This window comes from Cololabis saira, chromosome 2, assembly GCF_033807715.1.
Source record: "Cololabis saira isolate AMF1-May2022 chromosome 2, fColSai1.1, whole genome shotgun sequence".
In the NCBI taxonomy this organism is placed as follows: Eukaryota; Metazoa; Chordata; class Actinopteri; order Beloniformes; family Belonidae; genus Cololabis; species Cololabis saira.
In genome coordinates, this window is record NC_084588.1 from 43,549,700 (window position 1) to 43,572,563 (window position 22,864).

Below are 22,864 nucleotides of genomic sequence, written 5' to 3' on the forward strand. Positions count from 1 at the left end.
ACTACCTTTTCCTTCCGGCATTTAAAAGAACAATAGCGGAGGGAACAAAGGAGTGTTTATATCGGTTTGTCTTTGCAAAAGGGAGTCTAAGCAGTGAACCTGATGGTAGAAACTGAAACTGTTTGTGTAAAGGATGTGAACAATCAGACAATGTGGAGTTTGCCTTCTTGATCAGCTGTTTTTTTATAAAGTTCTTGTAAAGTTTGTTGAGCCGACCCGATGATTTTACTTCTTAGACTGACAACCTTATTGAGCAGATTTCTGTCTTTGACCTTTAAGGATTGAAACCAACAAATGAAAGAAAAAGTGATGACAGATTCGATGAAAGAGCGATAGAACGATAAAACATGGACATCAGGGAAGAATCGACCTGGTATTTAGAAAGTTTTCGGAGACAGAAAAGGATTAAAAAAAACAAGGATTGTGATATTTTTATTTGAATAGTCTTAAGGCTTTTCAGTGTAGAGAGACAAATAACTCAGTTTCTGTAAAGAAATATGGTCCCGGTGTTGCCTGAACACAAAGTCCTGCTGGATCAACAGCTGAATATTCTTGATTTATATTTTTAGAGTTACTATTTAGTAGTAAATCCGATTGTTCCTTTGTTACTGGCAGTCCTGGGTGTACTCCACCCCCACCTGTCGGCGAATCTCGTCCTCCAGCTCAGCCAGGAGAAGAGAGTCTGCGTGAGACATGGCCACACTCTCCTTCAGCCCTGCAGGGAAGGACACGCGGTCATGAAGGCCCAAACAGTATTTCTAATGACTCAGTGATACAGGATGTATACGGCAGACACAGAGCAGCTGATGATCCTAAAAGCTCTGAATTCATTATCTGCACTAGTTAATTATACAACAGTAAAATGAGGCCATTGTGGTCTCTGTGGTCTCTTGGCAGCACTTATGTTGGGACTTGTCCCTTTTAAGGTTGGCAGAGTTCTTAAAATTCACTTATCCACACTTCTCGCTCTACACTTGATGCATTTTTATTTACTGTCCTTCCTGAAAACACGAGCAGAGGAAGGCGCCTGTTGTGACTTGACTTGATTTGACCCAAACAAACAAGAAAAAACCTACAAGTCACTGAGGTGCTGATTTAGCGGTAACTGATGACACGTCTCCTTGGGCAGCATGTCAGCTGAATTAATGATTGTCCATAAACATCCTTTGTGATGCTCAAAAAAAGGTATTTATTTGCACACACGAGCTCCTTTCTATACAGCAAACTACATGCACTTATAAGGCTACAGGACTGTCTCAGAAAATTTGAATATTGTGATTTTCTGTAATGCAATTACAAAAACAAAAATGTCATACATTCTGGATTCATTACAAATCAACTGAAATATTGCAAGCCTTTTATTATTTTAATATTGCTGATCATGGCTTAAGAAAACTCAAATATCCTATCTCAAAAAATTAGAATATTCTGGGAATCTTAATCTTAAACTGTAAACCATAACTTTTAACATTTGTTTTTTTTAAATTGCATTACAGAAAATAAAAAACTTTATCACAATATTCTAATTTTCTGAGACAGTCCTGTATAACTTGCATGAAACCAGTAAAGCTGTAAGACCAAAAACTGCAACAATGCGACACCAAAGTTAAGACAGTCAAAAAACTGTGCTCACTGTCAACCAGCACACCTGCCTGTGATTAGCCTCACCTTTTTGAAACCCATCCCCCCCAAACTCCATATACCACATACTGTGCAAAAATGGCACTACAACAATTCACATACAGTTATTAAATGGGGAGCACAACACAATACAAAATTGGCACAAACAGCGCCATTAACGTGCAGCGTAAATAAGGAGCATTTTCACTCAAATATGAATGATTTCTCTGACTACAGAGGCACAAACATGTAGAATGCTGCAGTACCTTTGAGCAAACACTGCCGAACCTCCTCCGCTTCATAGCGCATCCCTGTACCGTTGTTGAAGTTGAGAGGCAAGCTGGGTTCTGGCAGCGGGAACTGGGTCTCCTTCCCGTTCACCACCAGCGACGTGGGGCACCACATACGTGCAGGAACCTGAGAAGAACACGTAAAACCTTTACAGCAACGACGTCGGACGTACAAGTAGGGCTGGGCGATATGGACCAAAAGTCATATCTCGATATTTTCTAGCTGAATGGCGATACTCGATATATATCGATATTTTTTCTGTGCCATAATTGGGGTTTCTCCCAAAGCATTATAGCATAGCATCTCTGTTAGCTTCATTTTTTTCTGAGGCAAACCCTTAAAAAAACAGTCAGCTTTAATACAATGCCTCGTGCCAAATGTCACACAGGTTCCTTTATTAACAGAGGTCTGCACAATATCAAAATGTATAAAACAAATGAAATAAAAATAAACTGCCTGCATATATAGAATAAAATGCTTCTTGAATAAAATAAAACAAATATCCCTTTCCTGCATAACAATTAAATTAAAATACACTGTGCAATTAATACAATGTAGACAGTAACAGGCAGACTTTTCCACTGAGGTTGACAGTTGTGCAAATAACAAAACATTTGTGCAAATCTCAAAACATTCAAGTCAATTCGTCACAAAATAAGCTATATCAAAATCATAAAAAAAAAAAAAAAAAAAAAAAATTAAATCGATATAAACGATATTGTCTCCTACCATATCGCGTTTGAAAATATATCGATATATATTAAAATCTCGATATATCGCCCAGCCCTACGTACAAGCCCTACGTTTTATTGAGCAGCCCTTCTCTGGTGACCCACCTGGACGGTTCCCTTCGTTCCCACAATAATGGCATCATTGGGAAGCTGAATGCTGGAGGAGTAAGTGAACACGGCCATTCTGTTCCTGGAGAACCGGAGTGTGACGACCACGGTCTCATCCACTCCTAGTGAGGACATATTTAAAAACAAAACTAGTACATCAATGATATAGTTTGAAATAATATGAATACTTGCTGGATTATGTGTCTTTAATTGTGCCACACAAAAGTGACAGGCCTAAACTACAGGACTGTCTCAGAAAATTAGAACATTGTGAAGTTCTTTATTTTCTGTAATGCAATTAAAAAAACAAAAATGTCATACATTCTGGATTCATTACAAATCAACTGAAATATTGCAAGCCTTTTATTATTTTAATATTGCTGATTATGGCTTACAGTTTAAGATTCCCAGAATATTCTAATTTTTTGAGATAGGATATTTGAGTTTTCTTAAGCTGTAAGCCATAATCAGCAATATTAAAATAATAAAAGGCTTGCAATATTTCAATTGATTTGTAATGAATCCAGAATGTATGACATTTTTGTTTTTGTAATTACAGAAAATCACAATAGTCAAATTTTCTGAGACAGTCCTGTATGATGTCCATGAGAAAAAAGCAAAAATAAATTCAAGCTTTCACACAGTGCAGGAGTCACGGTGACATTAAACCCTTTGTGATTTGGAATTTTAGAGCAACTAATTAATAGTCCCTGACGGGATGTTTTTAGACAAACGTCCTCAATAACATTAGGACCCTCTTTTAACCTCTAACTTGGCTTTGTTCTGGTTCTGTGTGACGCTTTGGGCTGAAGCTGCTGCAGGAGCCTCCTGTAATGAACCGAGCACCTTCCCCCAAGTCTCTCCTCCTTCACAAACATGGCATTCATGCATCTTCTGTTTCTGGTACCATCAGTACTCGAGTTGTAAAAATAAAATCAGGGGGGATGGTGGATTTTATCATATGGGGACAGATAATTTGTGCTGATTACAAATAATATAATGTATTACAAATAATAGCACTGACCAAAACACCTGCAGAAATACTGCAGGAATGACATAGCAGCAGTTAAATGCAGCCTTCTGTAAGCTTTAAATATCCACTGGGCTTACATCAAATACATCAAAACACAACAATAAAAAACAGTTTTCTGAACTTATCAATATGACTCTGTCCTTCACAGGATAAGTAAAATGGATCACTGCAAAAACTCAAAATCTTAACAAGAATATTTGTCTTATTTCTAGTTAAAATGTCTCATTTTAGTAAAAAAAATGTCATTACACTTAAAACAAGACTCATCACTGGAAAAAACCAACAATTTTCACCTGTTTCAAGTAGATTTTCACTTAAAATAAGTAGAAAAATCTGCCAGTGGAACAAGATTTTTTTGCTTGTAATAAGAAGATAAATCTTGTCCCACTGGCAGATTTTTCTACTTATTTCAAGTGAAAATTTACTTGAAACAGGTGAAAATTGTCAAATAAGTTATTTTTCTGGTGTTATTTTTCTGATGATGACTAAATGTTGAAATAGCAGTAAAACCACATTCATTGATGAAATGACATAAGGGATGGAAAGGGGGGATGGCAGTTTTACAGGGGGGATGATTTGGACCGTTTTTATTTCAGGGGGGGATGCCATCCTCCCTCATCCCCCCGCAACTCCAGTACTGGGTACCATGTAACCAATTGTTCAGGAGCAACATGTTTCAGATCTCCGGTTGTCCCAGATCGTTGGTTTGGGGTATTTCTTTGCTCTACCTTCAGTCACCAGTTGATGCAGGTGGTCATCCTCCCAGATCAGTTTCAGGACAAGGATTCTGACTGTTAAATAATACTTTCTCACCAAGCTGCTCCGTTTGGTGAAAGTCAACATCTTCTTTTCTTAATTTGATCTTGAGTTTTAATTTCAAAAATAAACTGGACTGAATTGATTAGTTAGGAAGAATCTGAGGGCTCTGGAGGAGATAAATCAGGTTCCCCAACACCCTGACTTGTCCTCCAGTCCCTGGCGCTGCATCACGCTCCAAACTGGGATGGTACTCGGCACGTGATACCAAGAGCCACTTTTCCTCCAAAGAAGTTGCTTAAAAGTGAGACCAAACAGTTCAGTCTTATATTGATCGAACCAGATAACCGGGTTAAGGTCATTTCCAGATTGAAACTCCTTTAAATGTCGTACCCGTGTCCAGACGGACCCCGGAGGCGTGGATGCTCTCTGGCTTCTCTCCGCCGTACACCATGCACACAAGCTGCAGGCAGTACATGCCGATGCTGAGCAGCGCTCCTCCGCCCAGCTCCTTCTGCACCAGTCTGGGTACATGCAGCAACGGCACCCCGAACTCTGACCTGACCATCTTCACCTCGCCCACCTCCCCTTCTGCCAGCAGCCGTCTCAGCTCCACAGACGCCGGGAAAAAGCGGGTCCAGATGGCCTAGAGAAGGACAAGGACAGGAGCTAGTTTCTTTTTTTTTTTCAAAATATCCACTTTTATTTATCATTGAACAAAACAGATTCATACAACACGCAAACCGCTGCAATAATATATATATATAAAAAAATGTATTAAGAAAATCTAATAAAAAAACGATGGCGTAAGTTCTTTGGCTACAGTCGCCTCCTCGAAGCCAGCAGCGGCAACGTGCGGGCTGAGACGAAACTGCACACAGATGCTTCAGATAGACTGACTACATCCCTAAATGAAGACAAGTCAGTCTTAAAAAAAGCCTGTTCATTTTAACAGAAACTACAAACATCTCAAAAAAGAGATAAGCATACTAACTGAATATGTAGCTCTTGCAGTGAAGTACAGCATCTGAAATGTTCCAGTGGTTGCTTTTTTATTAAGCAGGTAAAAAAATGGACAAAATGTATTTCTTTAAAAATAAAGCATATATGTGGTACAAAATACAGGACTGTCTCAGAAAATTTGAATATTGTGATAAAGTTCTTTATTTTCTGTAATGCAATTAAAAAAACAAAAATGTCATACATTCTGGATTCATTACAAATCAACTGAAATATTGCAAGCTTTTTATTATTTTAATATTGCCGATTATGGCTTACAGTTTAAGATTAAGATTCCCAGAATATTCAAATTTTTTTAGATAGGATATTTGAGTTTTCTTAAACTGTAAGCCATGATCAGCAATATTAAAATAATAAAAGGCTTGCAATATTTCAGTTGATTTGTAATGAATCCAGAATGTATGACATTTTTGTTTTTGTAATTGCATTACAGAAAATCACAATATTCTAATTTTCTGAGACAGTCCTGTAATTACACACGAAGAAAGGGAAAAAAAACACGAACTTGGAACATTAATTATACAACCTGAAATCAAATATGTAATCAAACCTGAATTACGTATAAGAGGGAAGAATCCTTACATTTTTTGTTGTCCCAGTTACTGTCCCAGTCAACTGAACATGAACGCATCATATATACTGTATGCTGATGACCTCCTTTGTCAAGCTATATCAACTGTATAATTATAAAAGATTTATCCAGGACTAAATTAATCAGCAGCAAATCTGATACAACGGGGTGGGGGGGTATAACAATCTCAACTATTCAACTAATCAAACTAAATATGGTAATTTAACTAATCTTAGCAATTTCAAATCAGTATATCCGAAGAAAGTAGGTATATACTGTGGGTTAGATAACAACATTTTAGAAGTTCACCATAGATGAACAAGGTAAACTGGTCAAGCTTCAATAACTGGTTCAAAATGAGATGATTGACAGAAAAAAAGGAAAACAATATGTGCAAGTAAACCTGAAAATGCAATAAATGAAATCTGCCAAAATGAACAGAGCAGGTATAAAAAGGATAACGTGGTAATAATAGTAGATTTTTTTGTACAAAATAAACCTGTGCAGCAGCACTTTTTCCTATTAATTGGTCAACGAGTACAGCTACCAAAACAGAACTGAAGGATATTCTTTCCAAAAGCAACAAGAGGCGCTTGTAGCTGAGACAAGAGAGAGGGCGGTGTAAAAGGAATATGTTTATCACAGTTTGTACGGGTAGCTGTATTAATTGTTCAATAAATATGATGCATTAAGTAATTACAGTTTTCCCCTCCTTCCCTTATCCTTGAAGATTCACCATTTTATAAATGCAGAGAAATGCATATTCCTGGGTTTAAAAAATAAAATTATAACAGCAAATCCCTGAAAGCTTACAGGAACAGAGAAAAGATTAGCTATTTACTCCTGAATACGTGAGGGAATCTGTAATCACTAGGAGCTAGTTCCTTAGTTACATTACATGTGCTTGGTTCTAGGTTTTTCCAGTTACATGAGATGGTACGATTCATGGTAAATAGAAAAAAAAAACATGGCTTACCTCCATGAGGAAGACGTCGTTCCTCTTGGCAGAGTCCAGGATCTCTTTCACCTCCTTCGTGTTCATGGCCAGCGGCTTCTCACACAGCACATGCTTCTTGGCGTTCATGAAAAGCAGGCAGGTCTTCAGGTGATAGGGGTGGATCACCCCGTTGTACACCACATCTGCACACATATGAAGAAGCAGAGAGATAAAGAAGGATGCATTCAATCTGTCAATACAGCTAAAACATTCAAAAAAGAGAAGAAAATAATAATAAAATGATTATGGTTTATATCAAATTGGAAGTTTGAGCGAAACTCAGTACTGGAGTTGAGGGGGGATGAGGGGGGATGGCATCCCCCCCCTGAAATAAAAACGGTCAAAATCATCCCCCCTGTAAAACTGCCATCCCCCCTTTCCATCCCTTATGTCATTTCATCAATGAATGTGGTTTTACTGCTATTTCAACATCACCAGAAAAATAACACCAGAAAAATAACTTATTTGACAATTTTCACCTGTTTCAAGTAAATTTTCACTTGAAAAAAGTAGAAAAATCTGCCAGTGGAACAAGATTTATCTTCTTATTCCAAGCAAAAAAAATCTTGTTCCACTGGCAGATTTGTCTGCTAATTTTAAGTGAAAATCTAGAGATTTTTTTTTACTAAAATGAGACATTTTAACTAGAAATGAGACAATCCATTTTACTTATCCTGTGAAGGACAGAATCATATTGATAAGTTCAGAAAACTGTTTTATTATTTTTGTGTTTTGATGTATTAGATATAAGCCCAGTGGATATTTAAAGCTTACAGAAGGCTGCATTTAACTGCTGCTATGTCATTCCTGCAGTATTTCTGCAGGTGTTTTGGTCAGTGCTATTATTTGTAATATATTATATTATTTGTAATCAGCACAAATTATCTGTCCCCATATGATAAAATCCACCCCTGAATTTTTTACAACTCGAGTACTGGTGATACTGAATGGAAAATTTGGCCTCCACCTGAACATGACCTCTGACCTCTGCCAGACACTGACCTACATCTGGATCTGCTGCCAGCTGCTCATAGCTGCCATGTGCCCGAGGGATGCTGTGCTTTCTGGCAAACTCCTGCGCATCCTCCAGTTTACGAGCTGCTACAGCCACAACCTACGAGAAACAAACACAGGTGAGCAGCAGTAGTCCTCTCTCTTTGTCACTCAGAGAAACCCGCATAATATTTCAAGATGTCTCCAATTATAGAGGAATCTAGAAAAGGTTCAGCCTTGAACTGTGTTGTCTAAAACGCGAGTGCGCATCTAGTCTGTAATTTACGGTAAAAGTGCACTGATTACACAAGCTCAATGTCCCAATGTTTGATACATTTAGTTAGTAAAAGCGGTGCCAATTAAACAACACGCGTATTAAAACTGTACAAAAAAGTTATATATATTTTAAATTCAGCAGAAAGAATAGTTTTCAGCAAGAGCAGGGCAGCAGAGACCTCTGAGAGGCTCTCTGGTTGTAATGATGGTGAGTTTAGCAAGATACCTGATGGTCTTTAGCAGGGAGGGTTTTCAGAGCCACAGCGAAGTCATGGCTGATCCTGCCAGCGCTGCAGATCCCCCAGCGCGTTGCCATGTTGTTGGACGCGTGTGTTTTAGCAGCAGTTTGTCAAGTGGCTGCAGTGGCGGATATCTGCCACAGGGGGGCGACAGAGCTCTCATTTTGTAATGTTCCCTTTGGTTCCTCAGTTATTCTTCCTATCGTTTTCTTTTAATTCAAGATCTTTTTTATTGAAGTTTAACCCTAACCTTATTTAAAAAAACATTGAAAAGAAGGATGATTTCCTTATATCAAATTAATGAGTGGTGACGCTTGCTGTGTTGATTTGGATATTTATTTAATTGGTGATTGTATTTGATTTTTTAAGGATGAAGGTAACATGTAGACTGCACCTTTATTTAAATTTTTTTTAAATTTTATTTCTTGAGGAATTTTTGTTATCCCCATGGAGGCAATTTGTTTTACTGGCAGTCTTTCTCTTACTTCTTGCTTTTATTTCATTCATTTAATTAATCTTTTTGAGGGTGGGCAAATAATAAGCATTGCTTCAGCCTACACCTTTTCCGGTCTAGATGTTATTTGTTTATTTGTATATTGGAAACTTTTTTGTAATGTTTTCTTTGAACAGTGTATTCGTGTTCTTGTTTTCACAATGTAACAAAGGTGTAATGCTGAATGCTAATTACAAAGATTTTGAATAGGCATGTGCATGTTAATCATAGCATACACCGGTGTACAAAATGTAAAAGAAAAATTAAACAGTATTAAAAGAAATAAAATAATAATAAAAACAACCTACAGACCAAACTAATCCCTCCCATGTCACTGCCAGAATACTAATCACAATATGAGATCATTCTAACACTAAAAGCCTGCACTAGGAATACGAAAGTAGCTCACAGGTTCTGGAATGCTTCTAGGAAAGGTCCCCACACTTTCTGGATATTTGATTGCTGAAGCGAGTATGTAATTTTCTCCAGTTTTAAGCAGGACATGATGTTTTCCAGCCATCGTGATGAGCAGGAGGGAAGGGATCCTTCCACCCAGAGGTGTCAAGTAACAAAGTACAAATACTTCTTTACCTTAGAAATTTTGGTTATCTATACTTCACTGGAGTAATTATTTTTCAGACGACTTTTTACTTTTACTCCTTACATTTTCACACAATTATCTGTACTTTTTACTCCTTACATTTTAAAAACAGCCTCGTTACTCTATTTCATTTCGGCCTTTAAAAAAAATACTATCCAGTTAAATTGCTCCATCCAGATAGAGTGAATTTCATTGTGCTTGTGGCACAGATGTTCTTGTCCAGTTTTGTTCTTACATCCGTTCCCTCAGATTCCTGCAACTAAACCTGGATGTACATTCCAATAAAGGTTAGGATAAATGATAACATGCCTCTGAAGTTTGACTTTTTGCACCATTACAATACTTACAGGCAACTAGTCATCATATCTCCTGCTCTCTGAAACACATGTTAATGCTCAATAGTACACATATATGGTTCTTTAATATATTTGCATTATACTAAGATGCATTCACTTTCAATGGCTTTTGTCCAATTGCCTTTTTACCCCTTTCATTACTTTTACTTTTATACTTTAAGTAGTTTTGAAACCAGTACTTTTATTTGAGTAAAAAACTTGAGTTGATACTTCAACTTCTACAGGAGTATTTTAAAACTCTAGAATCTATACTTCTACCTGAGTAATGAATGTGAATACTTTTGACACCTCTGATTCCACCTGAACAGAATTGCCCGTCGAGCCAAAAGGAAGGCAAAAGATAAAGTGTGTATCTGTGCAGTGGTTAACTTCCTTCCTCCCTCCATGACCCCAAACAGGGCAGTCAGTGGGTTTGGTTCTAATCTGATTTTAAGCACCAGAGAGAGTGTGAAAGACTTCCCTCCAGTACTTGTTTAGACATGGGCAGGACCAGTACATATGGATGAGAGAGGCTTCTGCAAATGTACATTTTACACAGTATGGACTAATCCGGCTACATGTAGGATAACTTTGCTTTGGAAATATGAGCCCTGTGTACCACTTTAAACTGAATTAAACAGTGACGTGCACACAGGGAGGTTGAATTAACCAATTAGAGTATGGACTCCCAGGTATCCTCCAATAGGGGGAGCCCTCAGTCCTTCTCCCACGCTGCTTTGAGTTTATCTGTGGGGGTGTTGTGCCAAAAAGTGATTTCCTGCCAGAATCTGATTTCTTCTGATTTCTGGCTGCGGGAGCGCGCACAGCAGCCCGTTGAGTGATAGCGCTAAAACGTCAGATTTTCAGATTATGAAGCTCAAGAATGAGATCAAGTCTTATTTAGGCAGAAACAACTTTTCATTAACTGTATTTGGTCTTCAATCACATTTTGGCAGGTGAAAATGCCTATTTTGTGTTGTAATGGTCCTTTTAAAGGAGTTAAAAGCAATCCTGTGAGCTCTAGTGTTTATATTATGAAGCTCAAGAATGAGATCAAATCATATTTAGGTAGAAACAACCCTTCATTAATTGTATTTGGCCTTCAATCAATTTTTGGCAGGTAAAAAGACCCATTTTCAGGGGAGAAATCAGATTCTGGCAGGCAATCACTTTTTGGCATGACAGGGGCACTCCTAAGATCCGGTAACATGCCATAGAAAGCTGAAATGAGCCCCTTCTATCGTTTTCTTTTGAATATAAATAGTTTTTTTTAACCAGGGTTTACCCTATTAAGTATGTAAACAAAGCATAGTATATTCATGCAACAAAACACAATTAAAGAGGGATGAATAAACAGTCACAAATAGGTTCTGCATTGCGGGGCGTGGCAGCCACGTTGGTAGCTATAGAAGTTAAGCATCAACAAGGCATGGAAATAAAAAAAATTTTAAAGCGTAATTTTTATTTAGCCTTTATTAATCAAGGAAATGTCCTGTTGAGATACAAGATCTCTTGAATCGACATTAAGAGTGAATTCAGAATAACAGCTATTTGAAAAAGTAGTTGGTGGGGGCAAAAAAATAACTTGTTGAATATCTATATTAATGTGTGAAAAATGTATGAAAAGTTCAAGTCAGCACTAATCACAAAGCCACTGTGCTGCTTTCGTCTCGTCCTTCTCCCAGTGACCTTACGAGTTACACGTGTTTCTGCTTTTAATGCGAAAGCAAATAATTTCCCCTTTAAAGAGATGTTGTGCTGTTTTTACATTTATGAGTCTTAAAGTAAAAAAAATAATAAAATACAGACACACTTTTCTTTTTAGGATATTTATTAGAAAATATTTTTCACAGATACAGCGTTTCAGTGTATTAGTAGATAAAGTATTAATCATCACTGCAATCATTTTGGTTTCAGATACAGTTGTAAACGAGGGTTGTCTACATTCCTTTACATGTTAGTGTCATACTAATTGAAACCTGCATGTTGCACTCTTGTAAAAAAAGAAAACCTAAAATAACCCTTTTTTCCCATATTGTATGAATTAAGTGCTTTTATAGAGCTCACCACCACAACATCATATAACTCTCATTGACATTTATGAGCTGTCATATTCTAACCTTCACCTTAAGCGTTTATTGGCAGTCTTGGCTGTAGACCACGCCCACCTGCCGACGGATCTCATCCTCCAGTTCAGCCAGCAGAAGAGAGTCGGCGTGGGACATCACAGCGCTCTCCTTCAGCCCTGCAAGCAACACATACTCAGTCCATCTGCAGCAACCATGAAGGGCAGGATTACATTTGATTTTCTTTATGCCCTCTACTGATGCATGTGTGCAAAACACGTCAGACACTAAATACCTTATTACGACGGAGTATTAAGGCCAAACTAAGACAAAAATAATTGGAAATTACCAGAATAAAGTCGTAAAATTACGAGAATAAAGTCGTAAAGTTACGAGAATAAAGTCGTTAAATTACGAGAATAAAGTCATAGCCAAATGTTGCGAGAATAAAGTCGTAATATTACGAGAATAAAGTCGTAAAATTACGGGAATAAAGTCGTAATATTATGAGAATAAAATCGTAAAATTACAAGAATAAAGTCATATTGTTGCGAGAATAAAGTTGTAATATTACGCCTTTATTCTCGTAGTTTCCAATTTTTTTTTTTGTCTTAGTTTGGCCCTAATACTCTGTCGTACCTTATAATAATACAAGACCTGATGAGTTCCATCAATTATTCTTACTTGGATGCAGACGAAAGGCAAGTTTATGTGTTTATTTCATGTACAAGACAATTCAAAGTGCTTTATATAAAAGGATTTATAAAAATGGAAGATAGTTTAAAAGCAGAAATTGAAGACAGGCATAAGTTAAAAAGACTAAAACAAATGAGATGCAAGAGGCAACAGGTTGTAGTGCATTATGGGGGATTAGAGCAGTAAATAAAAAGATTTTCAACTTTGACCTAAAGCCGTCGGGAGTTTCAGCAGCCCTGATGCATTCTGGGAGTTTGTTCCACAGGTGAGCGGCATAAAAGCTGAACGCTGCCTGTTTGGTTCTAACTCTGGGTACGGAAAGTAGGCGTGACCCGGACGACCTGAGGGTTCTGGTTGGTTCATGATGGACCAGTAGATCAGAGATGGATTTTGGTCTGAGACTATTCAGAGATTTATAAACCGGCAGCAGGATTTAACATCTATTTTGTGACAGACAGGAAGCTGGTGTAAAGATCTAAGAACTGGAGTGATATGGTCCAGGCTCGTGGTCTCAGTGAGGACTCGGGCAGCAGCGTTCTGGACTAACTGCAGCTGGTTGATGGAGTTTCTAGGGAGACCCGTGGGACCAGCGTTACAGTAGTCCAGTCTACTGAAGATAAAAGCGTGGACAGGTTTTTCTAAGTCCTGCTGAGACATCAGTCCTTTAATCCTCCACATGTTCTTTAGGTGATAACAGACTGCACTGCTGTCTTATTGTGGCTGTTAAAATCCAGATCCAGTTCAGAGTCCAGAACTACTCCCAGATTTCTTGGTTTTTGGTTTGTGCTGACGTTAAATCTCTCTTCCTTGGCTCAATTTTTATAACGTAAACTATAATAATAATAATAATAATAATGTAAACATGTTGCAACATGTTTACCTGCTTAAACCTGATTCAAATTAATCGTTATTAACATATAGGACTGTCTCAGAAAATTAGAATATTGTGATAAAGTTCTTTATTTTCTGTAGTGCAATTAAAAAAAAAACAAAAATGTCATACATTCTGGATTCATTACAAATCAACTGAAATATTGCAAGCCTTTTATTATTTGAATATTGCTGATTATGGTTTACAGTTTAAAATTAAGATTCCCAGAATATTCTATTTTTTTGAGATAGGATATTTGAGTTTTCTTAAACTGTAAGCCATGATCAGCAATATTAAAATAATAAAAGGCTTGCAATATTTCAGTTGATTTATAATGAATCCAGAATGTATGACATTTTTGTTTTTGTAATTGCATTACAGAAAATCACAATATTCTAATTTTCTGGGACAGTCCTGTACTTGTGCGAACCGTGATGAGAAGCTGATGGGAATCCATTCATTTGAATACTGATATTGGATTATTTTATTTTTTTTATTTGATGAATGAGTTGATCAACTTTGCTGCAAATAAGTGGCATTTTCATTCAAAACGAACCATTTCTCTACCTGTGTTGATAAAACTATGCAGACTGCTGCAGTACCTTTGAGCAAACACTGCCGAACCTCCTCCGCTTCATAGCGCATCCCCGTGCTGTTAACGAAGTTGAGAGGCAAGCTGGGTTCTGGTACCGGGAACTGCGTCTCCTTCCCGTTCACCACCAGCGACGTGGGGCACCACATGTGGGGGGGGACCTGGAAGAGTTAAAGGAGCTGTATGTAAGAGCAATAATAAAACGAATCATAAAATTAACGTAAAAACTCCAATCCTGTAACTTTTGCACAGACTCATATCCGGCACTTTACAAACCTCATTGTACATTTCTGTCTATACTTTTTACCTATCCTAAGTTCCTAAGTCACTTTTGTACAGACTCACCTGGCACTTTAAATCCTCATTTTGTACATTTCCGGTCTACATTTTATTTTACTGTTTATACTTTTTATTGTTTATACATTTCATTTTATCTCTTATATATTTGTTTTTATATTTGTATTGTGTTGCACCAATCCCCATAACAAATTCCTCGTGTGAAAACTTGGCAATAAACCCTTTTCTGATTCTGATTCTGATTCTGAAAATGACCCCGATATGTCAACAGACATTTAAAAATCATGTTCATTTCAAATACTTATGTCACTGACAACAGCACTCAAGCCAGGATATTCCAGTTTAAAAAGAGGAGTTGCAGCCCTCAACTGATGTTTATGTTGTCATTTTTTGTTTTGGCCTGAAGCTCCACCCTCCACCTATCTCCCAATCACCAAGTCAGTATTGTTTCTGAAGCTCCACCCTCCACCTATCTCCCAATCACCAAGTCAGTATTGTTTCTGAAGCTCCACCCTCCACCTATCTCCCAATCACCAAGTCAGTATTGTTTCGGCATCCGGGTTGCCAGCTCGGCTCTAATTATCGCAGCCATGGCAGCCTACGTTCCTGCTGCATTCTGCAGCCAACCTGGCAACCTCTGGTCGGGGGGAGGAGGGGGAGGGTACACGCCGCTCAACAATATTTTGAAAGTGACTGCAGTACCAGTTTTGGACATTTCTTACAGACAGCTCCTTTAAAATCACAACAACAACGGCACATCATTCCTTCTGTTAGACCACTCACCTCATAAATGTCTTCTTAATAAATAAATTAAGGAATTTAAAAGGCTCCAAGTACAAGATGATATTGTATTATCAGTTAAAATTAAAAAATTTAGTCGATACATCTCAACTAAATCCATAGGAATTAACTCGGTGCTGCTGATCGATGCAATTGATTGATCAGCAAATGTTTGCTCGTCCGGAGCAACCAGGTGTTTTTCTTTTTAACACAATTCCAAGGAGGAAAAACATCAACTGTTGCAGCTCATTCATCTGGGAAAGGGCTTCATGCACCTTCTGATTAATCTTAAAAGGGGACCTATTATGGCATTTAATGTATATTTCAAACAGGCCTTGAATGTCTTAAAAACAATCAAAAGCTTGTTTTTTCTACATAAAACAGAAATTCAGCCTGTGGGCCATGTCTCTATTTTTACCGCTTCTAACCTCCTTCTCTATGAGGGATTCTGAGGGGAGGGGAGGTTATGATAATGAGGCTCTGCGCTGATTGGCTGCCTGAATGACGTGTAGGAGGGGAGGGAACAAAGCCTCGCTCCGGGGAGAAGAGCAGCGGCTCCGTACACTATTAAAGCGTGCCCCATGCAATGCGATCGAACTTCAGTGACAAAATACATTCCATTGCTTTATTTTCTATTGGACTGTCCTAACTGGCCGCGAGTTTAACGGTTTCAGTGTGTACAGAGAGCGTCCGATGTCACACGGCTCGACGCGATAAGGCTGAGTTATGGTTCTGCGTCAAAACGATGCCGTGCCTACAGCGTAGGCTACGCGTCGACGCGTACCATACGCCGTCACTGACGCCATCACTGACGCCGTCACTGATGCGTACCTCCCAAAAATTGTAACTACGCGTCGAGGCGACCCAGACCAAACGCAGACGAGAGGGCTGTGATAGGTTCGCTTGGTAGCAATGCATTTCCGGTTTCCGGTTTGAAGCAGTCGTGAAATTTCAGCGCTCTTTTCCTCGTGTATGTGTGATTTTTTTGGTTTTGTTTTTTCGCACAATAGTTGTCCTTATCTCTTTGATTTACTGTGACCGGAAAAACTCGTAAAAGTCACATGACACTGGAAGGATCCTCCGGGCCGGGTGAACAGACACTGCAGAATTTGGTTGCTTTCCTCCTTCTCTGAGTTGGCAGGCTGAGGGGAGACCACTTTATATATGTTAAAGCAAGAAAAAACTTGTTTTTCATAATAGGTCCCCTTTAAGTCTGTCGCTGTGCTTTTGGCACTGAGGAAGATTATTTATACGTGTAAAACATTTGCCAATCTTTCAAGAAGCAGACATCCTGGAAGGTAACCATAAGGGCAGGCCGTGTAATGCTCAAACAGAGTGAAAAGAAAAGCTCAAGGTACACGACAGAGAAAAAGGCGTACATGTGTGACTTGCTTTGAAGGATTTCTAAGGAAAAAGAAAAAAGCCCATCTTTTCTAAATAGATCACGGTAGCTGGGCTTTGGTTTCCAAAGTTGCACTGAAACAACCCACAGGACTACTGGAACAATGTCTTTTGGGCTAACGAAGTCAAAATGTCTTTTTTTCCCCCCCTGGGTACATATTGAGAGGAAAACTAACCACAGCACAAACATTTCAAACCAAATTAAAGCACGCTGGTGGAAGGGTGATGATTTAGGTTTGTGTTTACGCCACAGGACACCGAGCCAACCAGAAACTGTTTAACTCTTCCGTTGTTTTTATAGCAATAAAACTGCCTTGTTCACATGATTGTATATGATCCGTCTCCTTTCATGACCTACCTTTATTATACCCTTTGTTCCTGCAATAACGGCGTCGTTGGGTAGCTCTACTCCCGCAGAGCAAGTAAAAACCGCCATTCTGTTCCTGGAGAACTTCAGAGTTACGACCACGGCTTCATCCACACCTGCAACATACGATCATGTGGTGCAGTGAGAAAGCAAGAGATCTTTAAACTAAGTAAGTGAGGTAAGAAGTGACCCAGATATTACAGCTGAGACGAAAGGGAAAGAGAAAAGAGCTACGGCCTTATCGGAGCTGAACAGAGGAGCTGTTGTTTAAAGATTAGCCTCATTTCACACTCAGTCGGTATTACAATGTGCTCGGATGGAAGCGTGATTCCTCTGGTAAAGCATAAAGAGCTGCAATCAATATGCGTACCACCGGACTTCTGCATGCCTCATGTGAGATGATTTTAAAAACAAAACTGTGTTGCAAAGGTTACAAGTCAATTCTTTTCATTATTATTCTACTAATTACCATGAGAAATGGTGGGAAAAAATTGGCTTTGTTCCACCATTTCTGCTCACATATCGTGTGTTCGTGTGACATGAGTGAACTTAGGCCCTGTCCCAATACCATCACTACCCCTAGTTTTCAGCCCTACCCCTAAATTTTGCGCGTTACCGTGAGGGTAGTGGTGTCCCAATTCCTCTTTCCACCTAGGAGTAGTGGAGAAAACTGGTGTAGTGGATATGAATCTGTCCCTACGGATCGAGTGTTTTCCGATGCTCACTAGTTTGATCTAGGGACAGAAAAATTTCCCAGAATGCTTTTCGTCGTCATTTGCGGACTGAATAAAAAAAAAAAAACATGGCGGACATTTCTTATTTTTTAGTGAATAAAATCAATATTTTGAATTAGTTTCTGCATAAAAATGCATTTTGATTACATTTCTAGTGAGAAATATATATTTTACTTTCATAATATTCACTCAATGAATGTACATAATCACTCGTTTGCCCGTTGTTGCAAAGTCTTTTTCAAACCTCGCCAGAATAAAGGCTGATTTATGGTTCCGCGTTACACCAACGCAGAACCTACGGCGTAGGTTACGTACCCTACGCCGTAGGCTCTTTTCGGAGCAAATTTCTTAACAAGCGTAGCTACAACTGTTAGATTTCATCTATTAAACCAACATTTATCTTCGTAAATGATTTATTTCAGCCAGCGGTAATTCTCAACAGAGCTGCAGGTTTCTCTCCCGGGACGACGGCGCAGGTTGACCTGGCGATCACGTCTGTACTCCGGCTGCTGCTGCTCCGAGCCGGGGGCTCTTCTCATCTCCGAAAACATCGGGTCAAATTTCTTAACAGGCGTTATTTGGATAAACTGAGCCCAGGTTGGGGATCTCAACGGTTACTTTTACGCCTGAAAAAATATTAAAACTTAATAAAGTGGCATATTAACAGCACTACAGCTGAAATTAAAACAGCTTGTGGCTCTCAGCTTCCTGATTTTAGGGGTGGTGCTGAAAGTAGGGGTAGTGGGAGTATTGGGACAGGCCCCTGGGAAGATTTCAAGTGCCCTAAAATCTGTCCCTTCTTTTTTAGGGGTAGTGATAGAAAGTAGGGCTAGTGAAAGAAAGTAGGGGGGGTATTGGGATTGGGCCTTAGTGTATTTTTTTCTTGTACTGACCCGTCTCAAAGCAGACGCCAGTGGCCTGGATGCTCTCTGGCTTCTCCCCGTTGAACACCATGCATGTGAACTGCAGGCAGTAGATGCCGATGTCCAGCAGCGCTCCGCCGCCCAGCTCCTTCTCCACGGCTCTTGGTACGTCCATCAGGGGAACGCAGAACTCCGACCTGACCATCTTCACCTCGCCCAGCTCCCCCCGGGCCAGCAGCCGCCGGATCTCCACAGACGCCGGGAAAAAGCGGGTCCAGACCGCCTGGGGAGGAGAAGAGGGGAGAGAGGGAACAGTTGGATTTAAGGCTCCTGATTCTGTGTGAATTCAACTCTAGCAGCTAAAAATGAGACGAAATGTTTCATGATAGTTTAAAAGTTGATATTTGGAAAAGTGAAATGGAAGTTCTTCCCTATAAGTTTGCTGAAATACGAGATATGAGAACGATTAGTATAGCTCGAGGGGTCGGCAACCCTAAATGTTGAAAGAGCCATATTGGACCAAAAACACAAAAAACAAATTTGTCTGGAGCTGCAAAAAATGAAAAATCTTGTATAAACCTTAGAATGAAGGCAACACATGCTGCATCTATCTATATTAGTTATAACTGGGGGAAAAATGTCGAAAAGTTGAGAAAAAAGTCGGAATGTCAAGAAAAAAAGTTAAAATTTCTACAAAAAAAGTTGAAATGTCGAGATTAATGTTGAAGTACAATCTTGAGAAAAAGGTCGAAATGTCGAGAAAAAAGTCAAAATTTCGAGAAAAAAGTCAAAATGTTGAGAAAAAAGTTGAAATGTCGAGGAAAAAAGTTACAATTTTGAGAAAAAAGGTTGAAATGTCGAGATTAATGTTGAAGTGCAATTTTGAAAAAAAAGTCGAAATGTCGAGAAAAAAGTCAAAATGTCGAGATTAAAAAAGAAAGGAAAAAGGAAGAAAAAAAGGAAAAAAAGAAAAAATAAGAAAAAAAGAGGAAAAAGGAAAAAAAAGAAGAAAAAAGAAGAAAAGGGAAAAAAGAAAAAAAAAAAAGGAAAAAAAGAAGGTCAAACATTTTCGAAAAAGCTCCAAGGAGCCGCGGGTTGCCGACCCCTGGTATAGCTCATGCCACTCAAATAAGCAAACGCTGCACTAAAGTTTGGGGAAAATACTGACCTCTTCCTGCATTTTGGGGGAATTAATACTTTTTTTTGTAGCAGTTTGTCTTAAGATTTCGTAGATCCACTACAAAGTGAAGAACAATGCAACGGTCAGCAGACATCCCCTTTCCTCTCAGGTCTGCTCGGCGTTTACCTCCATGAGGAAGACGTCGTTCCTCTTGGCAGAGTCCAGCATCTCTTTCACCTCCTTCGTGTTCATGGCCAGCGGCTTCTCACACAGCACATGCTTCTTGGCGTTGGTGAAAAGCAGGCAGGTCTTCAGGTGATAGGGGTGGATCACCCCGATGTACACCACATCTGCACACAGGTGAAGACACAGAGAGGAAAAGCTTTGTCTGTATTCAGTCTGACTAAAGCAGATGAGATATAAGTATGAACAGGAAATGACAACGATCGCGGGTCAAAGTAAAACTGAATTAGATTGTTATTGAGTAGCAGGCTTCAGTTAGTACGACCTCGGGCAGGGCCTGACCTATGTCTGGATCTGCTGCCAGCTCCTGATAGCCGCCGTATGCCCGAGGGATGCTGTGCTTGTTGGCAAACTTCTGAGCATCCTCCAGTTTACGAGCTGCTACAGCCACAACCTACGGAAAACAAAGACAAATCTGTTAGAGAAACCTTTTCACAACACACACAAAAAGTTTGGAGACAATTCCCCATTTGTTTGAATGAGAAGGTGTGTCCAAACTTTTGGTCTGTACTGTATAACCTATACATATATACAGTGGTGGACAGTAACAGAGTAAATTTACTTGAGTACTGTACTTAAGTACATATCCAGAGGATTTGTACTTTACTTGAGTATTAGATTTCTTTGGTACTTATTACTCTTACTTGAATAAATTTCCAAGACAAATATTTTTACTTTTACTCGAGTAAATTTCTAGGAAAGCTGAAAAGTACTCGTTACTTTCAGGTCTGCTCTTTTTTCTTCTTCCCTAAAATCCTATTGGACACAAGCTGTTTTTGTCAAAGGAGGAGACCTATCACAGTGCACGCTCTCCACTGGGATGTACGTAAAGCGGAAATACGTCAAGCCTCCTCAAAACGATACCGCCAAGGTAGCCTGCGTTTGTCAAGACAGAGCTGCAACAACGGCTACGCCTGCGTCAGGAGAAGAAAGACAATCCGCTGAGTCGTCTGAGTCTGATAATGAGCCGGACTCGGAGCAGGGACTTTCACAAAATCCTTGGCCGTATCTTAACTCAATGTTTGAGTTCGACCGAGTAAAAAACGAGGGCACAGACAAACCACAGACATTTACAACTTAAACTTTACAACTTAAATTCATTAAGAAAAAATATAGTAATTTATTGATGTGGAAAATAAGAAATTTACTCTTACTCTTACTTAAAGTAAATTTAAAAGCATTTACTTTTGGATACTTAAGTACCTTTAAAAGCAAGTACTTTTCTACTCTTACTCGAGTAATATTTTGACTGAGCTACTTTTACTTGTAACGGAGTAAATTTTGACCAGTAGTATTTGTACTGTTACTCAAGTACTGGGGTCGAGTACTCTGTCCACCTCTGCGCATATATATATATATATATATATATATATATATATTTACACACACATACACACACACACACAGGACTGTCTCAGAAAATTAGAATATTGTGATAAAGTTCTTTATTTTCTCTAATGCAATTAAAAAAACTAAAATGTCATACATTCTGGATTCATTACAAATCAACTGAAATATTGCAAGCCTTTTATTGCCATGATCAGCAATATTAAAATAATAAAAGGCTTGCAATATTTCAGTTGATTTGTAATGAATCCAGAATGTATGACATTTTATTTATTTATTTATTTATTAATTTATTTATTTTTTAAATTGCATTACAGAAAATAAAGAACTTTATCACAATATTCTAATTTTCTGAGACAGACCTGTATATATGTAAAAAAAAAAATCAGTGTTGTAGTGTTTAACAGTTTGGAAACAGTCATTAGTGTACTAACAACGCTGCTGTTGTAAAATAGTAAATTGTATTATTAAAAATGTTTTTTTCTTTGTTATAATTTAATATATTAAAAAGTATAGAAGACAAACAGATTTTTGTCAAATCTTTTCTTAAATCCTGCCGCCCGTGTTGTGCGTGTTTTACGGTAAACGTGTAAAGGCAGCATGGCGTGTAGTTTGCGAGGTTCCTAGTCTAGTGTTTGTCAAATTCACCTTGTGAAACCTGCTGGTTACAAAAGCACAGCTTTCTGTGTGTTTATTTTATCTGAAGATCAGAATCTGATGTTAAATGAACTTGTGACCTGGAAACAGGACCTGAGAAGCCTCAGCAGACTAACGCACAGTCTCACCGAGGAGACGGTTTGAACATGAATGACAGCGTGAATCTGTGTGTAAATGTAGATGTACCTGATGGTCCTCGGCAGGGAGGGTTTTCAGGGCCACGGTGAAGTCATGACTGATCTTCCCAGCGCTGCAGATCCCCCAGCGCGTTGCCATGTTGAACCGCGTGTCCCTGATCAGCTGACTGAGGTCGAGCAGCAGTGGCCGGTCCTCACCACCAGGGGGCGACATAGGATCAGTTTTCGCGTTTTTAAACTCAAACATGTCTCTGCAGCCATAATAGCATTATTATTAGTGTAAAAACGAATAGAATATAAAATATAGCTAATCCCAACAATAAATCCAACTTTTTATTCTCAAATGCATCTTGTCATGTTGGTCAGCTGTGGTCATCATATGTGCAGATCATGAGCTAACTTCACAGAACATAATATTTGTGCACTAAGGGGCTCCATTTCATGGTTTTTGCTTCTGCTCTTTTTCCTTCTCAATGAACAGAGCAAACTGATTTGGGGGTTTTTGTCCTCTGCTGGTTCTGTATTGTTTTTTTTTCCATTAACCAGAGGTCCCCAGTGTTTGTTCATCTCCTCGTCAGCTTTCCACTTACCACCTGCGCTCTGCTTAGAATTAGAACACCTTCATGCTC

The 22,864-nt window shown here is 38.8% G+C and overlaps 2 protein-coding genes across 2 annotated transcripts; both read right to left on the reverse strand.

The window, feature by feature from the left end:
- Positions 1-434: 434 nt before the first annotated feature.
- Positions 435-8,742, reverse strand: LOC133421563 (trans-1,2-dihydrobenzene-1,2-diol dehydrogenase-like). Its single transcript, XM_061711220.1, has 7 exons — positions 8,623-8,742; positions 8,130-8,241; positions 7,107-7,270; positions 4,933-5,185; positions 2,748-2,872; positions 1,887-2,037; positions 435-715 (listed from the first exon to the last, which is right to left on the reverse strand). Exons 1-7 carry the CDS (start codon positions 8,710-8,712, stop codon positions 606-608), a joined length of 1,005 nt encoding a protein of 334 aa, XP_061567204.1. The 5' UTR covers positions 8,713-8,742; the 3' UTR covers positions 435-605.
- Positions 8,743-11,897: 3,155 nt separating this feature from the next.
- Positions 11,898-22,393, reverse strand: LOC133421574 (trans-1,2-dihydrobenzene-1,2-diol dehydrogenase-like). Its single transcript, XM_061711229.1, has 7 exons — positions 22,285-22,393; positions 20,377-20,488; positions 20,038-20,201; positions 18,762-19,014; positions 17,126-17,250; positions 14,300-14,450; positions 11,898-12,309 (listed from the first exon to the last, which is right to left on the reverse strand). Exons 1-7 carry the CDS (start codon positions 22,372-22,374, stop codon positions 12,200-12,202), a joined length of 1,005 nt encoding a protein of 334 aa, XP_061567213.1. The 5' UTR covers positions 22,375-22,393; the 3' UTR covers positions 11,898-12,199.
- Positions 22,394-22,864: the final 471 nt, after the last annotated feature.

Excerpts from the sequence above, each read along its gene's own strand:
- LOC133421563 (XM_061711220.1), bottom strand. The coding sequence starts at position 8,712 with ATGGCAACGCGCTGGGGGATCTGCAGCGCTGGCAGGATCAGCCATGAC. Across the intron at positions 5,186-7,106 it reads ACGACGTCTTCCTCATGGAG|GCCATCTGGACCCGCTTTTT; the intron begins GTAAGCCATGTT and ends GTCCTTCTCTAG. Across the intron at positions 716-1,886 it reads TCGGCAGTGTTTGCTCAAAG|GGCTGAAGGAGAGTGTGGCC; the intron begins GTACTGCAGCAT and ends CCTTCCCTGCAG.
- LOC133421574 (XM_061711229.1), bottom strand. The coding sequence starts at position 22,374 with ATGGCAACGCGCTGGGGGATCTGCAGCGCTGGGAAGATCAGTCATGAC. Across the intron at positions 19,015-20,037 it reads ACGACGTCTTCCTCATGGAG|GCGGTCTGGACCCGCTTTTT; the intron begins GTAAACGCCGAG and ends TCTCCTCCCCAG. Across the intron at positions 14,451-17,125 it reads GAACAAAGGGTATAATAAAG|GTCCCCCCCCACATGTGGTG; the intron begins GTAGGTCATGAA and ends TAACTCTTCCAG.